Source organism: Molothrus aeneus, chromosome 8, assembly GCF_037042795.1.
Source record: "Molothrus aeneus isolate 106 chromosome 8, BPBGC_Maene_1.0, whole genome shotgun sequence".
Taxonomy (NCBI): Eukaryota; Metazoa; Chordata; class Aves; order Passeriformes; family Icteridae; genus Molothrus; species Molothrus aeneus.
The window spans coordinates 30,973,267-30,991,816 of NC_089653.1; the positions used below are offsets into that span (position 1 = coordinate 30,973,267).

General features: G+C 38.6%; 1 protein-coding gene across 2 annotated transcripts in view; it reads left to right on the forward strand.

The window, feature by feature from the left end:
- Positions 1-18,550, forward strand: part of PLPP4 (phospholipid phosphatase 4) — a 46,385-nt gene that overhangs the window by 14,567 nt on the left and 13,268 nt on the right. For both annotated transcript variants that reach the window (XM_066554515.1, XM_066554514.1), the window contains exons 2-5: positions 919-1,027; positions 4,860-4,950; positions 8,251-8,314; positions 9,520-9,644. In XM_066554515.1, the coding sequence (XP_066410612.1) occupies positions 919-1,027; positions 4,860-4,950; positions 8,251-8,314; positions 9,520-9,644 (389 nt within the window). The remainder of the gene's footprint in view (positions 1-918; positions 1,028-4,859; positions 4,951-8,250; positions 8,315-9,519; positions 9,645-18,550) is intronic.

The window sequence follows — 18,550 nt, forward strand, 5'->3', positions numbered from 1 at the left end:
AAAACCAAGAAAAGTAAAAGAGCACTGGAGGGCTCTATGGGAAAATGAGTATGGTTTGCATGAAGTGAGATAATTTAGGTAGCATGAAAAGCTTCTGAAACTTCCACCTGCGGCCACAGATCACAATTCTTGCTTTTTCTTTCAGTGCATGACAAAAGATACCCACACAAATTGCTTTCTACAGAACAATGGGACCTCAACATTTTATTTTGATGCTCTTAATTGCAAAATAACATAATTATGGAATGATGAGGTTTTTTAGTGCGTTTGTTTGGGTGGATGAATGAGACATTTCTGATAGACTTAGATTCTTCTTAAGCTTGACAGCCCATCCTGTTTTAGGAGTAAGTCTCTTTTGGAGATATTGTCTGAAGTGATCTCTTTTTTCTATCAGTAGAAGAAATTTTATAGGCTGCTTTCTTTTGCTTTGTGATCCTGCAAATGCAACTGTCATGCTTCAAAGTCTGAATCTTGACATATGAAAGGCATTTAATATTTTACATTTGTTATATATTTTTTTCAGGAATTATAAATAATAATTATAAAAGACTGGATTACATGACTGTAAATTGATAATAAATGACTACATTATTTATTTAATCTCACAGTGTTATTTGCACACCTATCCCCTCCCAGAAAGAAATTATTCTCCACAGTAGTGTTTATGGAACTTTTATAAAGTTGTAGAACAACTTCAAAGGTGTAGACTTTTAAAACCCATTTTCTGAAGGGTGTATTTATAAAGTTTCTGACTAAAATGCAGTGAGGTAGGATGGCAGTGTAGCAATTTATTAATAAGGATAATTCATGCATGCTCTGTCATAGTCAAATTTGGGGGGAGTTCTAAACGAGCAGAACTCTTCTGGGGGTTTTTGGTCATCACCTCAAATTGTGAAACATTTCATTGGTTTTTTTCAGTTTTACAGAATTTTTGGATCCATTCCAGCGAGTGATCCAGCCAGAGGAGATCTGGCTGTACAAAAATCCCTTGGTGCAATCAGACAACATCCCCACACGGCTCATGTTTGTAAGTACCAAAGGGCCCTGGGTCATTTGATGGCTGCAAACTGAGTAAATGTTCCTTTGATAAGCAGCAGGAAATATTTCACAAATAGAGGAAGTTCCTTTAAACCTAAAGTCAATTCTTTTCCAAGCCAATGTTGTCCAAAATGTAGCAAATGATGGGAAGTCTTTCAAAAGCAGCATTATCAGATGACTGAATTTATGAATGTTGATTTTTCAGTTTAGGATTGAGAGCAGTGTTAGCTGAGAGGGATGTGAGAGAAATGAGTAGAGGAGTTTTTTCAATTAGCTGGTTGGGTGACCTGACAAAACCTTGCCATGCTCTTAGAAGGTTAAGTGCTTAAATTTTGAGATCCAATTTGTTTCAGTCATGTTAGGCACTGAGATACTGGACTCTGAATAATCTTTTTTTTTTTTTTTCCCTAGAGGCAAAACCTTTGTTTTAGCTTCTGCCAACACTAAATATATCACAGAGCTGCCCTGCTGTCACTGCTCTCCTGGCTCTCCCCTGCTCAGCACATGCAGACTGGATGGCTGAATTTGGTTATCAAACTTCATAATTTTGATAACTTTCACTAGCAATGATTAATAATCATGATAATCTCTATATATGACTGCAGTAAAACAAACCAACTCAGAAATGCTGAAATAATGGCTGCAGTTCAGGCTGTAAAAGTGGTGGTTCAGTCCTTCCAACAGCTGCCTCAAAGTCACCTTTTCCTGAGTCTTCAGTGAACCCAGGGTTTTACTTTTTAAACTTGAATTCAAATTAAATGCAAATCAGCTATATTATTTCTATTCAACTTTTTTTATAAATGCTTAGTCCTTCATTTATAATAAAATTTTAATTAAGGAACAGTTTAAAGGCACCTCCTGTGTATGAGGCAACCATTTATCTCAGCCTTCTAAGACAGAGGCTGAAGGCCTGATTTTTAAATTTGCCTTTATAAACAAGAAACATTTTGTTTATATTGCATTAAGAAGTAGCTCTATTTTGGACTTTTTAATATTGGATGGAAGAAAATATATGTTTTTCCTGAAATGGAAGACAGCTGTGTAAAAAACGTAAAATCCAAAAATCAAACAACAAACAAAAAACAACCCCCAAGCCAAACATTAAATTGTTGTGCTGGGAAAGACTGAGTTTTAATTATTTTTTTTCTCCTGCTCAGCATTACTTTGCCACATGGTTTCTCTGCAAGAACCAGGAGTGAATCATTGTACAGGGTTTTGCTGCAGAGGTGAAATGATTTTTGAAACCAGTTGGGGTAATCATTACTCCATCCTCTTACTCCCCAGGCAATAGGCACTGGGAAGCACTATTCTGCTATAAAATTATAATATATTCCCATAATAATATTCCCATAATAATAATTCCCATCTAATATGTTCCCATAGCTCCAGATTTTGCCAAAGTTTGTGGTGGGTGAAACTTAGAGGCAACTCTGTGTCAGTAGAATTTGTATGGCCTGTGTTCTCTTTCTGGCTCAGATTTTAAACAGTCAACAGCTTCTTAAATTAAGAAACATGGGTAATTTCTATATTCTTTTCTTATTTTTTTAAATTTAAAAGAAATATCTGGCTCTAGCATTGCTCGCAAGCTTTCATTATGGAAAGAATTTGTTGCCACCACTGTACTCTGATATTGAAATTATGGCTATGGCTTATCAGAAATCAATCTCTAAGACTTTATGAATTGCTGGATTATTTTATTTGCTATGAGAGACTTGAATTCAAGAGCAATGTTGTGAATGCACATCCAAATTAAACAAAGCTGATTTCTGCATGGGAAGCAAAAACTGGAATGAGCTGAGCCTGGTTCTGTCTCTCTATCAAAGGATATTCCTTGTTTTGGAAAGTGCAGGTAACTGCCAGCTTTCCCTTGGAAAAGTGGAATTGTGTCCCTGTAACTTCAGCATTGCCAGGATGAATAATAAATGACAGAGATTTTGTCCATGTTTCACAAAAGCCTGGCAATGCTGGAATATTTCACTGCTGGGAAAGGAAACATAGCTGAGATGCATCTGAAGAGAGTATTGCTCATTAGAATGTTGCCAAATCTGTTTTAGATATGAGCCATAGAGAAACTTATTTGCAAAATAAATAAAAAGGAGTCTGTCACAAGCCAAAATTCTTTTGTGTGTGCATTTTGCTGCAGAATAAAAAGCACCTTCCAGCTAATGCTTTTGTGTAAGGAGCAGCAATACACCATGAACATGAATAGTTCATCTCCCTAAAAAATTCACATGCTTGTGAAATATGAGGAAATCTGCAGTTTTACCAGGTTTCTGAAGATGGATGGGGAAGTGGTTTGGAGCAAGCTGCCACTTGAATGTTATTCTTTGTTGATAATTTCTGATGCTCCTGCTTGTTCAAAAGATTTCTGATTTCATTAAACCACCACTATGAGCCTTAGCTATATTTCTACATGTTCTTCAGTCCTGGAACGAAGATATTTTTCATCTCTTTTTTTTTTTTTCCCTGGTGGCAATCCTTATTTTTAAGAATGAAACTAGAAATTCTAGGATTTGCTTCCTTTTTTTTTTTTTTTTGATTTCACACTGTCTCTGAAAGCACAAATTAAATTGTTGATGAGGAGAGAGAAGTGAGTATTTCTGGACCAGTAATGTGGCATTGGCATCCAAACTTGAATTTCACACGGACAGGGGGAGATTTTAAGTGGAAGTGACTCCTCTTTTTGCACAAATTCTGGTGCCTGCCTTCCTAAATGTAGAAAAGGGGAACAGACTCCAGCCTGTGTTTTAATCTTCATGGTTCACTGAGTTAGTATTTTGGAGATGCAGGCAAGGACAATCTGGTGCAAGATGCACAGCCAGAATTACAAACACAGCCTACTCTCGTGTTGGTTCCTACTCAGATTGTCTAAAATCATAAAGTGAGGACTGGGATTAATCTGTGGCATAAAAAGAAGATTGAGTCATGTGTCTTTTGCCATAATATATCTGTCTGGTCTGGTTTTTCCGTCACTGGGACTATTTAAGAGTAAGGCCCAATTCAGCTTCAGTAAAGAGAGCATAATCTTACTTAAGACCTGGCACCCCTTGTGCCATTTAAAGTTTGATTTTTTTCCTTGTTTGCAAACAAAATCAACAAACCCAAACCTCAACCAGTAATATTCACTTTTTTTAAAAGAAAAATAAAGTGTGTGCACTGATGCACAGATGCCATTACAGGTTCCTTGTGGGAGGATTCCTGTCCTCTAGCACTGAAAATTACAGGATATTCTGTTTAACCAGTGACTAAACCTGTAAATTCTCAGGTGTTGTTTTTCTGAGTTTGAACAAAATAAAACAGTTTGCTCCACATCTGAACACTTGTAAACAAAGGAATCATAAAGACATAATCTTCCCAATGCATTCAAGCATGACAGTTGAAAAGAAAACAAAAAGAAAGATAAAGAGAATTTTAAAGTTCCAGGAGGTTGGTGCTGCTGTCTGTTGTTTTGAGTAGGGGCTTACTGAGCCCAGGTGGGTGGGCTGCCTTCCTCAGCAATGCACCCTGAGGAAAAAATGTCCAAAATCTGTATCTTGGAATTTTGTGGACCTTATGGACTGTTACTTTTTCATTGGAGGAGCTGGAATTTTAAATGCATCTCTGGGCAATTACAAATCAATTATAGCTGAGGGCTATATTGGAATATTAATGTGCTCGTCACCCTAGAGTTGCAAAGACAAATCATCCCGCTTTGCTTAAGGTCAGGAGTTTGATAAAGATCATTCAGTTTAAATGGAGCTGGCTGGCTGCAGCTAATTATTAATCAGTGGGGCAGAGAAGGAATTGATGCTCTCACACATGGTGTTTGTTATCTCTCACAGGCAATTTCCTTCCTCACGCCGCTCGCAGTCATTTTTGTGGTGAAAATAATCCGTCGAACAGACAAGACCGAAATTAAAGAGGCTTTCTTAGGTAATGTGTGTCATTCTTCAAGGTGGAAAAGTGTCTGATGGCTCTCAGAGATTGATTCCAAGTGTAGTCCAAGCCTTGAAGAAAACCTGTCTCCATTACAGCCCATTATAGTAATTTTCAGTGCAGTTTCAGGGCATCTCACAGAAGCCTTTGGGTTTCTGTGAGTTTGTAGATGCACAAATTCTGTGCCTTAATTCCACAATCTAGCCAGCAAGGACTGGAATTTGATCAGCAAAGACAAGTCCATCTGAGAGACTGCTCAGATGTGTATTTTTTCTGTCACACCCAATCTATTACTTACCTCTTATTTATACTTGAAGCTATTCTAAATTGAGGCTTTGACTGGAAAGTCCTGTGCAGCTCAGCTGTTTAGTGTAGGAAATTACCCTTCTCATTGTGTTCTCTGATCTTCTCCTGCAATTTACTGTTACCCATTGCAAAATCCATGCTCTTGGCTCAGTTTTTCTAATTAGAAGCTGTTGTTTCATCCTTAACTGCCAATGGAATTAGCTGTGCACTTAATCCTGGACTGTGAGCAGTAGTGGCTGTGCTATGGGTGAAGTCTAATTACAGTTGTAGGCAGGAAATTGGAGCAGAGGACAGTGAAAAGGGTAAGTTTTAAGCCGTTCCAGCTAATTCTGCCTGTGCCTATCTCTTGAAATCTTACAGTGGTATGTGCTCAGTTCCTTTTTATATATATAGATATTGCCAGAGACCAATATTGATTCAAGCACTTTCACTGGCAAGGGATACCTTGAACCACTAAGAACGGCAAATGTTTTTGTTTGCCTTATGTTTGAAATATTCATAATTCTGAAATTCTGTTTTACTGGTTAATTTACACTTTATTTATTGCCCCTTGCATGGTAAAATCAAAGCAATACTCAGCCTTGCCTTAGCTAGGTAGGATGTAAATGGCACTGAGTAATTGGAAAAAAAATTTTAGACAAGGCTTAATTCCCATAGATTATTCTTTCTCTAGTTGCTCTCACACAAGTGTGAAATGATCCTAGGATTGTTTTGACTGCTGTCAGTCATTTGTTGTAAGTTCTGAAATGTCGTAGAGTGATACTTCACTGACAAATCCATTCAGTGGAAATAACTCCTCGTTCATGAAACACACACAGTCAGTTCTGAGCCTTCCCTCCTGTTGTGTAAACTTAGGCTCAGTTTCTCCATCCCTTACTTTCACCTTTTTCTTTTAAAAAGACATTTATTTTTTTTTCCTGCTGTTTTGCCTTCTGTTGTTATTCCCTCTATAAGATCTAGGAGAAAAGTTGCTTCCCCAGCATTCCCCTTGCTGCCCAGACTAAGGAAACACCAACCCTGATGTTCTGTTCAGTTTGTGCCATAAGTGTGGAACTTCTTGTGGCTTATTTGCCACTTATTTACCAGTTCAGGTGCACTGTACTCTAATAAAGTTCAGTATCTGGTGATGTGAAGGTTCATTAGGGGTGGTGAGCCTCTGATTTGCTGAGATCTGGCACAGAATGTCCATAAAGAATGATCAGGGAGTCCCCCAAAAGGTGGATTTCTTTTGGCATGATGCATGGAGGGGAGAAAAGGTGAAAAAGAGATGAAAATTCTTTGCCCCTCATATAGCCATTAATACAGAGAAGGGGATTCAATGCACCTGGAGGAAGGAGGAGTTAATTTAGGTGCCCTCAAGTCTTCCCCTGGGAGTGCCTGAATCTCTCACTGACTGGATTATATGACTTTAGATGGGCAATATGGAACCTTCTTGAAGGAAATAACAGCAGAACAAACAGATTTTTTTTTTTTTTTGCCATCTTACATTGACACTCTCACTCGATGCTTGGCTTGCCAGTGTAAGGAATGTGCAACAGTGAAGGCACAGCTCTGTCAGGTGTACAAGGAACAGTCAAGACCAAACTCAAAAAAAAAGACTGAATTTTACTGCCTGTCTTCAAAAGCAGGTATGTTTTTTAAGAAGGGCAGTGTAGTGCTGTGGCATTGCTGGTCATCTGCATTTGACTTTATGGAAAATTTCCCCATGGAATTTCCATAAAAAACTGAGACAAAACAATGGAGAGTGGAAAAACAGAGCACAGGATTGAGTGGTCACTGCCAACACAGGTGTTGAAAGAGGAAGAGTTTATTTAACAGCATGGGTGTCTCTAGGATTGACTTGTTCTTTCATTTTGCTGGCAGCTACTGTTATATTCTGAGAAAACCCTTATTTTTGCTTTGATGAAGGTCCCACTTTTTTCTTTTCTTTAACTTTAAAAAAATATAACACTATAACACATTTTTATGATCTGTAATATCCTCAGGCAAAGGTTTTATGGAGGCAGGATGAGTGCTGCTGAAGTGCAGCATCTGGGGCAGCAGCCCAAGGAGAAAATAGCTCAGTGGCTGTCATAATCAAAGCTATATTACTGTAAATGTTCTGCTGGAAATCAGACATTTGCCTGATAATTTTTTTTTCTGATGGGAAATAAAATTCATTGGCTCCTGGTTTGCAACAGGGAGCTACAGTGTGGACTGCAAAATTAAATCATTTTTAATCTAAAATGTGTGTATGTGCAGGATCCAAGTGCCAGTGAAATCAAGGCAAAGATCTCCACAGGCTTGAGATGAGGTTCTTTGGAAAGTCTGGGGACTTGGCATGCAAGCACAAATAGAAGAGATGATCAGTTCTCACCTAGTATGACAGTTCCTTCTTGTTTTCCAATTTTATTAGAAAAAATTGGTAATCATGGGAGCAAATGTAAGGGGAAAACACTGAAATATTTAATCAAAACATCCAAATCCTTTTGAAAGAGAAATAAAGTCATCCAATTGTAGTTTTGGCCAAAAGGCAATGCTTTAGCCTGACAGTGTTTAATTCCATCACAAAATTCTTTATTCTATATAAAATACATATAAACATGTGTGTGTAGATATATTTATGTATCTTGTGTATTGGTCTATACAGGAATTCTGCTTGACATAAAGAGCATGAGAGTTTAATCTGGTAAATTACAAAACTCAAAAATTGCAAACCACAGGACTTAATTCTCTAATTTTTTTCCCATTTATCGACTTATGCCTGTTCAAATGGCATGGTAGGAAAACTGGCTTTGTGTAATGAAATAAGAACAAAGTAAGTAATGATTATTACAATGCTCTGAGGTCCTTAGTCTGGCTAACAAGAAAAACAAGCAGTAAGCTAAAAAAAAGATCATTCAGTTTTCAGTCCAGTAATGGTTTAAGTCTGTAAATTGAATGCTGTAGTGCTGCAGTTTGTTGCTTGGTACTTAGGTTATTATTGTTCTCTTTGCTCATTGTGTTTTGTAGCTGTTTCCCTGGCTCTAGCCCTGAATGGCGTCTGCACAAATACTATTAAATTAATAGTGGGGAGGTAAGTCCTGTCATGTTCTAAACGATGGGTTTAACTTGAGGGGAATGGAGGCAGACTGACAGATTTCTACAGCAAATCCCAGTAAACAGAGAGCTGCTGCTCCAGAGCACGTGGAGTCAGAGGGGCCCTGTGGGGCTGTCCTTGGCCTGCTGCAGGTGTTGCACAACTTCATTAGGTGACACCCCGCTGTGGCAGGAGTCCACGGCCGTGTTCTGCTGCTTGTCTGAGCGGCTGGCGGACCCGGACCAGAGAGGGCTTTGGGAGGAGTGGTGGGAGCTGAAATCAGCTCATTAAATTGGCAGCATGGGAGGGGAGAGCCACAGCGTGCGGGAGCTCAGATGCCAGTGCCCCTTGTCTGATTAAATAGGAATCAGTTCATTTTGTGAGAAGCATATTCTGTGTCCAGGTGACATCAACATCCACAGCCAAACAAAACCTGGCAGCTGAGCAGTAAATGGATTCCTTGGTAGAACATTTCTTTAGGGAAGCATTATTTTGAATGAAGGGCTTAGAAAATATGTTTTAGGTATTTTTTGTCTCCTTATCAAAATTTTAAATAATTTCAGCTGGGAAATGCACATTTCACTTGAGTTTATTCACTGTTGATAGACTCCAGTGCTGCTTTTGTTGCTGGGATGTTTTGCAGCACTGAGAAAGCAATGTTTGTGTTTGATGAGCCCTGTCTGCTGCAGAACTGGTGCCCTGACAGTAATGGCACTTGGCACTTTCATTTGATGGGTGCTTTTAAAATAATTAATAATACACCCACTTCTTTAGACAGGAATAAGCTCATTTATCCTGCATTCCAAGCCAAGTATTTTGCTGTCAGCTTGTCTCTGAATCTGTGATCATTCACTTTTCTTCTCCACATGGATTATTTGCTCTGGATCGGTGTGACACCAGTCAAACCTACAGGCCCAGCTCACAGCAGGGTCAGGAGAAGCTCAGAGGTTTTCTCAATGCACTGAGACAGTCAGCATCAAGGCTGGTTTAGATTTTGGTGGCTTTTTTTTGGATATTCTGTGCTGCGTGTTTCAGCAAGACCTGTGAAAATTTGGGAGTCATTACACTTTGTGCAAAACTGATCACTCTAGGCAAGAGTAGCCTGCATGTGTGTGATAAGCAGTAAATGTAATAATCACTGTGAGATTTATTTGTTACTACAGCTTTTTTTGTGTTTTTAATACCCATGGTGTTTTTTGTAGACCGCGTCCCGATTTCTTTTACCGCTGCTTTCCAGATGGAGTAATGAACTCTGAAATGCACTGCACAGGTGATCCAGACCTGGTCTCTGAAGGCAGAAAAAGCTTTCCAAGCATCCACTCTTCCTGTAAGTTCACTTGAACACAGTGCCTCTTTTGTAAAAAGCTGTCCTTTCTGTGGTTTGGGGTTGCTCTTTTTCTTCTGGATCGTGAACCTGATTTTTGCTGGAGGAGTCTGAATTTCTGACTTACAGAAAGTTAGAAATTTCCTTCTGGAAATAAAATTGTGAGCCTGTGACCCTTCCTCATCTTGGGAACCACCTGAGAGCATTCAGAGTCACAGCAGGACTGTCAGCAGAGTGAAGCATATTCAAGGTTCCAGAACACTGTGATTCTGAGGGACATCTGTTCCCCAGTGCAGATCTTTGTCTAATAGGAGATATTTATTTTCTTCTATTCCAATGAAGTAGGACAGTACAGTCACTCTTCTGGCTTTGAGGTCTAGGTCTCATGGTTTGGTCAGGTACCCCCAGTTTGTGCTGCATCCTGACAGTGTTTAGGTGGCTTTTTGAGAATTAATCTACCTGATTTAATTAATTTTACTAACTTAGATGTTTGTAAAGGTTCCTTTCTCTGTCTTGAGAAGATGAGTTCTACTGTGTTTTATCTCATGTCTGATAAAAATTCTTTTCATTTGTAAAATAACTTGATTACTGTAAGCTTCTTTGGGTTTTTTTTTGGCCAGTTTGTTGCTTTCAGCAACAGTTCTGTTTCTAAGAGCTGCCAATTGAGAACAACTAAGTTGTATCTATGGATTTTTTTTGCAATTGCTAACTTCAAATTGCCTAATTGTACAGAAGTATATATTGCATACAAGTTGGGTGATGAGATGAATGAAATTGTGAGCTGATTTTGCTCCTTCTTTCTTGTGTGAGTCACAGAAATAAATAATAGAGTATTAGATGATTGTGGCTGTGTTATAAGCTTTAGTTCCAAGCCAGGGGAGCAGCCACAGGAGGAGTCCTGGGGTTTTCCTCTTGCCTGGCTCTGGTTGTATAAGCTCTGAGTTATGCTGCTGCAGATCACACCTAATTTATTGGAGCAGAATGATGTCCCAGAGTACTTAGATCTAAATTATGAGAGCAGCTTTCTCCATCACTGACATAACATTAGTGTGGCTGAGTTGACTGTATTTCCCACCACAAAGCCTTTTATTAAAATGTGATAAGAATGAAGAGATGGTATATATTCAGTAATTTTTATCACTTGGTAAGTGTATGTTAGAGTTTAGAGGCAATTCTGCAGCTGCTTGAACTACTTAGCTGTTTGAAGCCTGATGTTATAATATCTAAGCCTCTGACAAGCTTTAAAAATCCATACATATTTTAGTCTCATAATGGAGAAGGAAAGCATTTAATTTGACAATCATACAATGCTTCTCTGCAGCAAAATTATTTTGATAGCCAAAACTGTCAGTTTTATCAAGAACAGTTTATAGTTGTGATCTCAAATTTAGTTTCTTGCTATTACTTCATTCCCAGTGGTATAAAGAGTGGTAACCAAAAAAAGTATTATGGGAAAGCACACCATAATGTGTGCTTTAATATGCTAATACATATTATGCTGCTCTCCTACACCTTTGAAGCAATGAGGATGTTTGGGATATAATAATTCATGTTTGCAAATTGTGATGTAGTTTTCCATTTTCTTAGCTCAAAGAAAACTCTTAGCTTAAAGAAAACTCTTAGCTTTTCCTGTCTTCCTAACGTGTGAATATTTATGAAGTTTCCTTCCATAATCTCAGTCCAAAATTTTTCCTTGGCGCCTTTCTCCCTTCCTTCAGCACGAGATTGTTACGAGGTAAAGTGAAGGAGTTCCACTCTTCAGATTTCTGTCATCCTTCACTGTGTGTTGAGAAATTCATGAAACAGCACCAAAAAGGGTTGTTTGTTTGTTTGTTTTTTTTGTTTCTGTTAGCATTTGGGGGATTATTTTTTCTGTTTCATGACTGCAGAAATGTAAGTGGTGAGGATGAGAGTTGACATAAACCTTAGTACCTCTCTTGGTATGATGGTTTTAAGTAGCCCACTACAGTTTGGTATTTCCTACTTCACTTGAACCCGTGGGGAAAATAAATCACAAGTAAAAGCTGCCAGGCAGCTCATAAAGAGGGGTTAGAAGCTTCAGTCAAGAGCCATTCTCATCTTCAAAACAGTTTTTCTTAAGGCATTTCTAGGATAGGCTGTCAATCACAAGCTTTGTTATACCAGAATCTAAAACTTCATCCATGCAAGACGAGGCCTTTAACAAGAAAATCCGTGGTGCTGTAAATGGGGAGCTGTGAGAGGCTAAAATGCGGGGATGTGTGTCAAGAGTGACAGCCCTGGCACTCCCAGATGACCTGGCCTGACCTTGCTTACTCCATAAAAATGTTGTGAACAGTCTGTTACCACTCTCAGAGCCAACTTGTGCCCTGAAGGAGAGTTCTCCTTTCTTGGAGCACAGATGATTTCCTTGGCTTCACCTCCCTGGGCCGAGGAGAGCTTGTCATAAAAGAAGAAGAAATGTGTGGAGCACAGGCTGTTTCATAAAGCCAGAAAGAGACTTGCACGTTCCACTGGATCAAAGAAATCTCGATCTTTTGGATTGTTTGGAACCCATTTTGCTTCTTTTCCAGTGTGCTGCCAATCTTGTGAGAGGGGATGGACCTTTGGCTCCGTTCCTGCCTGTGTCCAGTAGCTCAGAGGTGTTCCTGAGAATAGCACAAATGTTGCTATTCTGACACCCAAAATATCTCTGAAATATACATTTTTTTTATTCCATATTTAGCATTTCCATGGTTTTATAATCCATTGGCAATTTTATGCTAATTTAAAGCCAGCACCTGTGATGGAACCATGCAGCCTCTCTGTGCCCATACTTCATCAAAACAGTGATGTTTAAAGATCATAAATGCAGCATTTTTTTCCTGCCTGTGCCCTTCCTGTGTGCCTTCTGAAGATTTTTCTTGCAGAGAACCTTTAGACAGCCTGCCCTGGAGAGCCTTCATGGCATCCCCACCTCTCCAGATGCTTTTTCCCCTCCTTGCAAAAGATGGAAACAGCAGCAGCAAGCTACAGACCAAAAATGAACAACCAAATGGATGGACATACAGACAGAATGTTTGAGCATATTCAATGAAACAAACAGAGCAAATTGTGTAGAAATCAGCAGAAAACCTTTTATTGGCAATGATTATCCAGCATACCAGCTGATGAAAAATGTGATGTATGGATAAAGAGAATTTAACTGAATGCAACACATGCAAGAGGAAAATTAAGGTGAATGAACACAGAACAATTAATTGGACAAGCCATGTACACAACTGGGAGCTGAAAAGATCACTGAATTTGCAGGCATACATTGTATTAATGGGATGGATAGACAGCTTTTTGTAATTGATTTCTTCCTTTTCATCTAATGCCTGATGTCGTTTTGACATTTGTGTCAGGCTGACAAAATCTCTCCACAAACAAAATAGGAACTTAGGAGTCCTGGAGTGTTATTTATCTAAAAACCAATTTACAATGCTTGTAAATCCAGGTTTGTATCCAGTGAAGAAATGAGAGAAAATGCCTGATTTCTAAATCCTGTGTTAGTCTTAAATTGCAGTTAGCTATAATTGGTTATAATTAGGTAAATCTCTTTGTCTGGAGAATATGTCTTAATTTTTTTCAGGCAACATGTTCAGCCTGGAAGCCACCAGGGTTTTTTCATGCACAAGGAAGGCTGATTCTGCTTGACCACATGTCAAGAACATATTTAATTAAGGTGACAGGAATACTGAGCGTGTTTTCCATTGGAGTGCTCACATTTCTGAAAGCATGTAGGGTTCATGAGCTGCAGCTTAAAAATTGTTGCAACGCCCTGGGACCTCTAAAGAGTTCTCAGAAGAGAGCAGAAGAATATGAGCATTAAATTTCCTGTGATGTTGCCACATCACCAGTTGGGTGTTTGGAAGGAGGGAGGAAATAATGGGGCAAATTCTCTTTTCACTTTATATCCTGGTAATGGCACAAATATAAACTGGTTCCCCCAAATTTTATGAGTTGGGTTTGTCCATGTCTTTTTCCAGTTGCTGTCTGAAGTGAATTTTGGCTTAAAATATGAATCCAGATCATCTTTCCAAGTTTTGGATACAGAGCTCTAAATCAAAGGAATAAAGAGCTGATCCATTGCATTCTAACTGAATATTTGACCCAGATTCCACCTGTATAAATGAGGACAGGCCACCAGCAGCAAAGTGCTGCAAAAGTAGTATGGGTTTATGTTAAAATGGATAATAAATGAGTCTTGATTTATTGCCAAAGCCAGGACAACTTCATGGCTACATCTGAAATGTTTATGTTCATATGTTGCCTATCAGAACAGTAAGCAGCAAATCAGCATCACAGGCTTGCTTCAAATATTGTTCAGTAAAATGGGCTGTTTAGCTTAAAAGAAAAAATTAAATCCTAGACAGGGAGGTGTCCCATATGCTGCTGTGATTGTAGCAATGGAGTCCTTGTACAAGCAAATATGGGTAAATAATAGTAACAAAACACAATTTATTTAGAAACACCAAAAATCCTCTGTGAATTTAATGCCAGATTCTTGACCCTGTTTGCTTTCTTAGAGGAAGTGATTAATTCTTCATGATGTAACTCCCTTTAGGCTCTTATTCTGCTCAAAACATTTGTGAGCAAATTGCAGTTGCCAGTTTTGGCTTCAGCTTTATTTAATGACTATTTTTAAACGTGTTATTTCTGAATTGGCCAGAACTCTTGAAGCTGTGTTTTTCAGCTAAGGAATTAGATTGGAGGAAGATGCTTGAAACTGGTTTTGGTACCTTTCTAGTGAAGCAAAAATAGTGGCTTGGTGAGAGGTTAATTCAAGCTCCTTGGGGCTTGTACTGCTGAGTGTTGGTGGTCAGGGGCAGATTGAGCCCATGGTGGCCACAATACCCACAGAGACATCCTGAAACTGATGTGTCTGCTGTGAAAAAAAAATGAACATCACTTGCTAGTCTGGTTCATGTCAATTTATAGTTGGATTCACAGAACTCTGAGGATGAAGGTGCCTCTGGAAATTGTGCAGTTCCAGCCACAACAAAGCAGGGTCAGGGTGAGAAGGTTCCAGAGGACGATTCCCAGTTGAGTTTTGATTTAAGGTGAAGATTCCACAATCTGTCTCACAGGGAAGCTTGTCCAGTGCCTGACCACTCAGTGAAAATGTTGTTTATTATATTTAAATGCAATTTCCTGTGCTTCAGTTGGTGCCAATTCACCTTGATCTGGCTGCCACCCAGCAGAGCTGGGATGTTCTTCCCTCAGTCCAGGAATTTGCATTTCCCTGTGCTGGACTTCAGGAGATGACTGCTGGCTACTGATCCCTGAGAGAAAGATCCCATCAACTGATTGGAAGCCCAATTTGATAAAAACTAACCATTTTAACAGAGTGGCTGCAGAGATAGTTGAATTTTCAATTTCGCATTGGATTGGATGGATTAAAGGGAATAGAATCAATTAAAAATTAACATATCCTGTATAAAATTGCTATATCAGCAGCACAATAAATAAAGCACTCATGATTTTTATTATTCTATCTGCAATTTAGTTACTTAAATTAGTTTGAAAAGTTGACTTTTGGATAAATTGTGTCCTTTTTTTTAAATAAAAATCTTTATTTAATGAGTCTAGAGACGCCTTTTTGCAAGGAAAAACCAGAGTTTTGTAGAAATACTTTTGTGGTAGCATCTCAATTTTATATTTACAGAATTAATGTTAACACAGAGCTGTGCCAGAGCTTTCATTTCTCATGTGGGTGTTTTTGTTTTTCTTCTTTTTAGTATATTACTGAAAGAGGTTTGTAGATATTACTGTTGAATATTGCTGAAGAAATCAGAGAATTCAATCAGGAATCTGAAATGAAGAATGCAATCAGAGGTTGTGGGGACAATAGCAGTGACTTTTGTTCTCATGTTTTTTAATTACCTCCTTGATGAACAAAGGTGTCTTGATGTGTTTGAGAAAATAATGGCCCTGTAGAAGGAAAGAAGAAAATTATTTCCTTTGCCTTTTGAGCTGTAGTTTACACTTACAGACAAAATGGAAGTATGGAAAAAGCTGAAGTTAAAAAATTGAGCTGCAAGTGTAAGTAAATCTCTGATCTTAGCTCCAATAAACCAGGTTTGCCAGCAGCTGCTGCTGATTATGGGTTATTAAATTGCTGTTTCTTGGTTATTATATCTGTTCAGTTTGCTTTCATCTGTGCAGGGAAGGAGCTTAATTACCTTTCAGTTTAATTCTTCTTTTCTTTTTGCCAAACTCTGACTTTTTAGGCAAATTTTGTAAGCTAAGATTGGTTTCAGAGGCTGCAGAAGGCTTTGTTGTGCTGCTGTAGATTTCAGCTGTATCTAAAGTAAAGAGCACTGTTCTTCTGCCTGACCTTTTCTGTTCAAAGTTCTCTGAGTCACAGCAGAGATCTAAAGATCAATTTCCATCTGTGAACTGTGGTGACAGCTCTTCTCTGGAGTGAAATGGGTCAGAAAGCAGAGGTCTGATTTGAGATTGGAAGGCTGTGAACTCGGGGGGGGCTGGCACATCACTTTCTGACCATCTCTGAGGAAGAAATCTCACTACAGAGCTGGCAAATACTGAGGTTCCTTGAAACTGCCATTGCAGCACATAAATCAGAATATGCAGGAGAGTGTTCTACCTGTATTAGAGCTACTTGGAAGGAAACCCAAATACTCTGTGTCCATGAGGACTTTAAAACTCCCTACTGAGCACTCACCTTTGTGAGCTGGGGTGGGTCTTTTCCACCCTGAAAGAATTAGTTGTGATCAGTCTCCAAATCCTCCTTGCACACTCAAATCCCCTTTGAGCAGCCAAAGGGATGGACCTGACTCACACAAGATCATGTTCTTCTAATGCAAGCAACTCTGAATCCCAAATAGTTTCATTAAAATCAGGAGTGCCAACTACAGTTCTGCTATAAGCAAAAGAAAAATAACTCAATAAAACCCTTGAAATTGAATGATAAAGTTAAAATGCCAGGCAGCTTCCTTTAGAGGTGGCTGACTGATTTATCAAACAGCAGAAATCTCAGTCATAACATTTTCTGAAAATATTAATTTAGGTCTCTTGAAAGCAAGGGGATATTAAAAGGTTCTTGAGATAAAAGCTGTGAGATAAATGCAGGAATTCAAGTATACTATTTATGCCAGAAAGAGAAAAAGAGCACCTGCAATAGCCTCATTTGGATTTTGCTAATGCTGTCAGTTCCACATAGAAAACATGAGTTATTAGGTAAATTATTTCCCCTACCTTCTGCAGAAGACTGAGCAAATAATGGCCTCAGTGTTTTCTCAAACAAAGCCTACATGACAATTATTTATGCAAAATAATTTTAAAAGTAATACTGCTTTGTTGAAAACTACTGATTTGTCTGGTGGTTTTTTTGGTTGAGACTTTAGGTTTTCCTTTGTTTCAACCTGAATTCAGACAATGGGTTTGGAAGTCTCTCAGTCTGGTTCCTACATTTTTTATAAGCAACTGGAAACTTTTGGAGAATGATGATGTTGAGGGTTTCCAACCATGTTGGAAGGCAATGCAAGGTGGATTTGTGGATAAAATAGCATGGGAAGTATTGAAAAAAATTCACTCACAGGGGAAGTGGGGGGAAGGAAAAAATCTCTGGATGTTTTTACAGAGGGAATAAATCAGAAAATGGAAATCAGAATGATTGACCCAATGTTTAGGCTATCAGAGCATTTCCACAGACATTCCACAGACATCTAAATATTTAAAACATCACTTGCTTAGTCATGCAAGACGTTCTCTACCATATGATAAGCTATTTTATTCTTCATTTTATTAACCTGTCTTTGCTGATTTCTTCACCCTGGGATCCAGTGACAGGGCACATGGGAATGATCAGAAGCTGTGCCAGGGGTAGTTCAGACTCAACATCAGAATAATCTCTTTCCCATGGGGGTGGTCCAACACTGGAAGAGGCTTCCCAGAGAGCTGGGCAGTGTTTGCCAAGCCTGTCACTGTTTAAGAGGTATTTGGACACTGCTCTTAAAAATTTGCTTTAGCTTTTGGTAATTTTTTTTAATTAAAAAATAATTTAAAATAATTAGCTAAAATTAATTAATTTTAAAATTAACATTAATTTCAATTGATTTAAGAATTCATTGGAAAATTATTATTTTTTTAGCTTTTTCAGCCCTGCAGTGGTCAGGCAGCAGGAATAGATGATAATTGTTGGTCCCTTCCAGCTGAAATATTCTTCTCTTTTCTGTTCTATTCTCCATGTTCCCTGCTCTGTCCACCTTCATTACTTACTTGAAATCAGTAAGTTTGTGTGGATGAACAGAGGAAGATCCTGTCTGAACAAATTGAATGACTAGTTGATGTAAATATTAAAAAAGTCAATAGGCAATGTTTAAAAGATATTTATGCTGTCAAACAGTAGGATATGATATCAATTTCTGGTATTGTTTATGGCAAGGAGGCTGGAATCTCAAGGAAAAATATCACTGTATGCAGAAATGCCTCTTGCAGCAGGACAGGGGATGGGTAGGAATTAAATATGAGGAGCAGGAGAATAATTTGGGTGTGAATACCCATAGATCTGGCCTTGTTTCTATGCATTGTTCTATGGTATTTCTTGGAAATGAGATTTTACCTCTATCAGCTCTAGTCCTGATATCTGGTTCACAGACCAGCACTGCATTTATTTGGGTGTGTCCCATTCCCCCCAGCTGCAGTGTGCTGATCTGGGCTGAAAGCATTCTCAGCATTACTCCTAAATTAGGTTTCCATCTAGTTCCCCTCCTCGGTTTTGGGAGAAAAAGAGAGAAATATTTTGGTTTTTTGCTTCTCTGAATCAGTGATAAATTCTGTGACAGCAGCCTGGGTGTGGATTCTCCTCTTAGCCAGCCTGGCTGTGGATTCTCCCCCTCCTCAGTTTTGGGAGAAAAAGAGAAAAATCTCTTAATTTTTGCTTC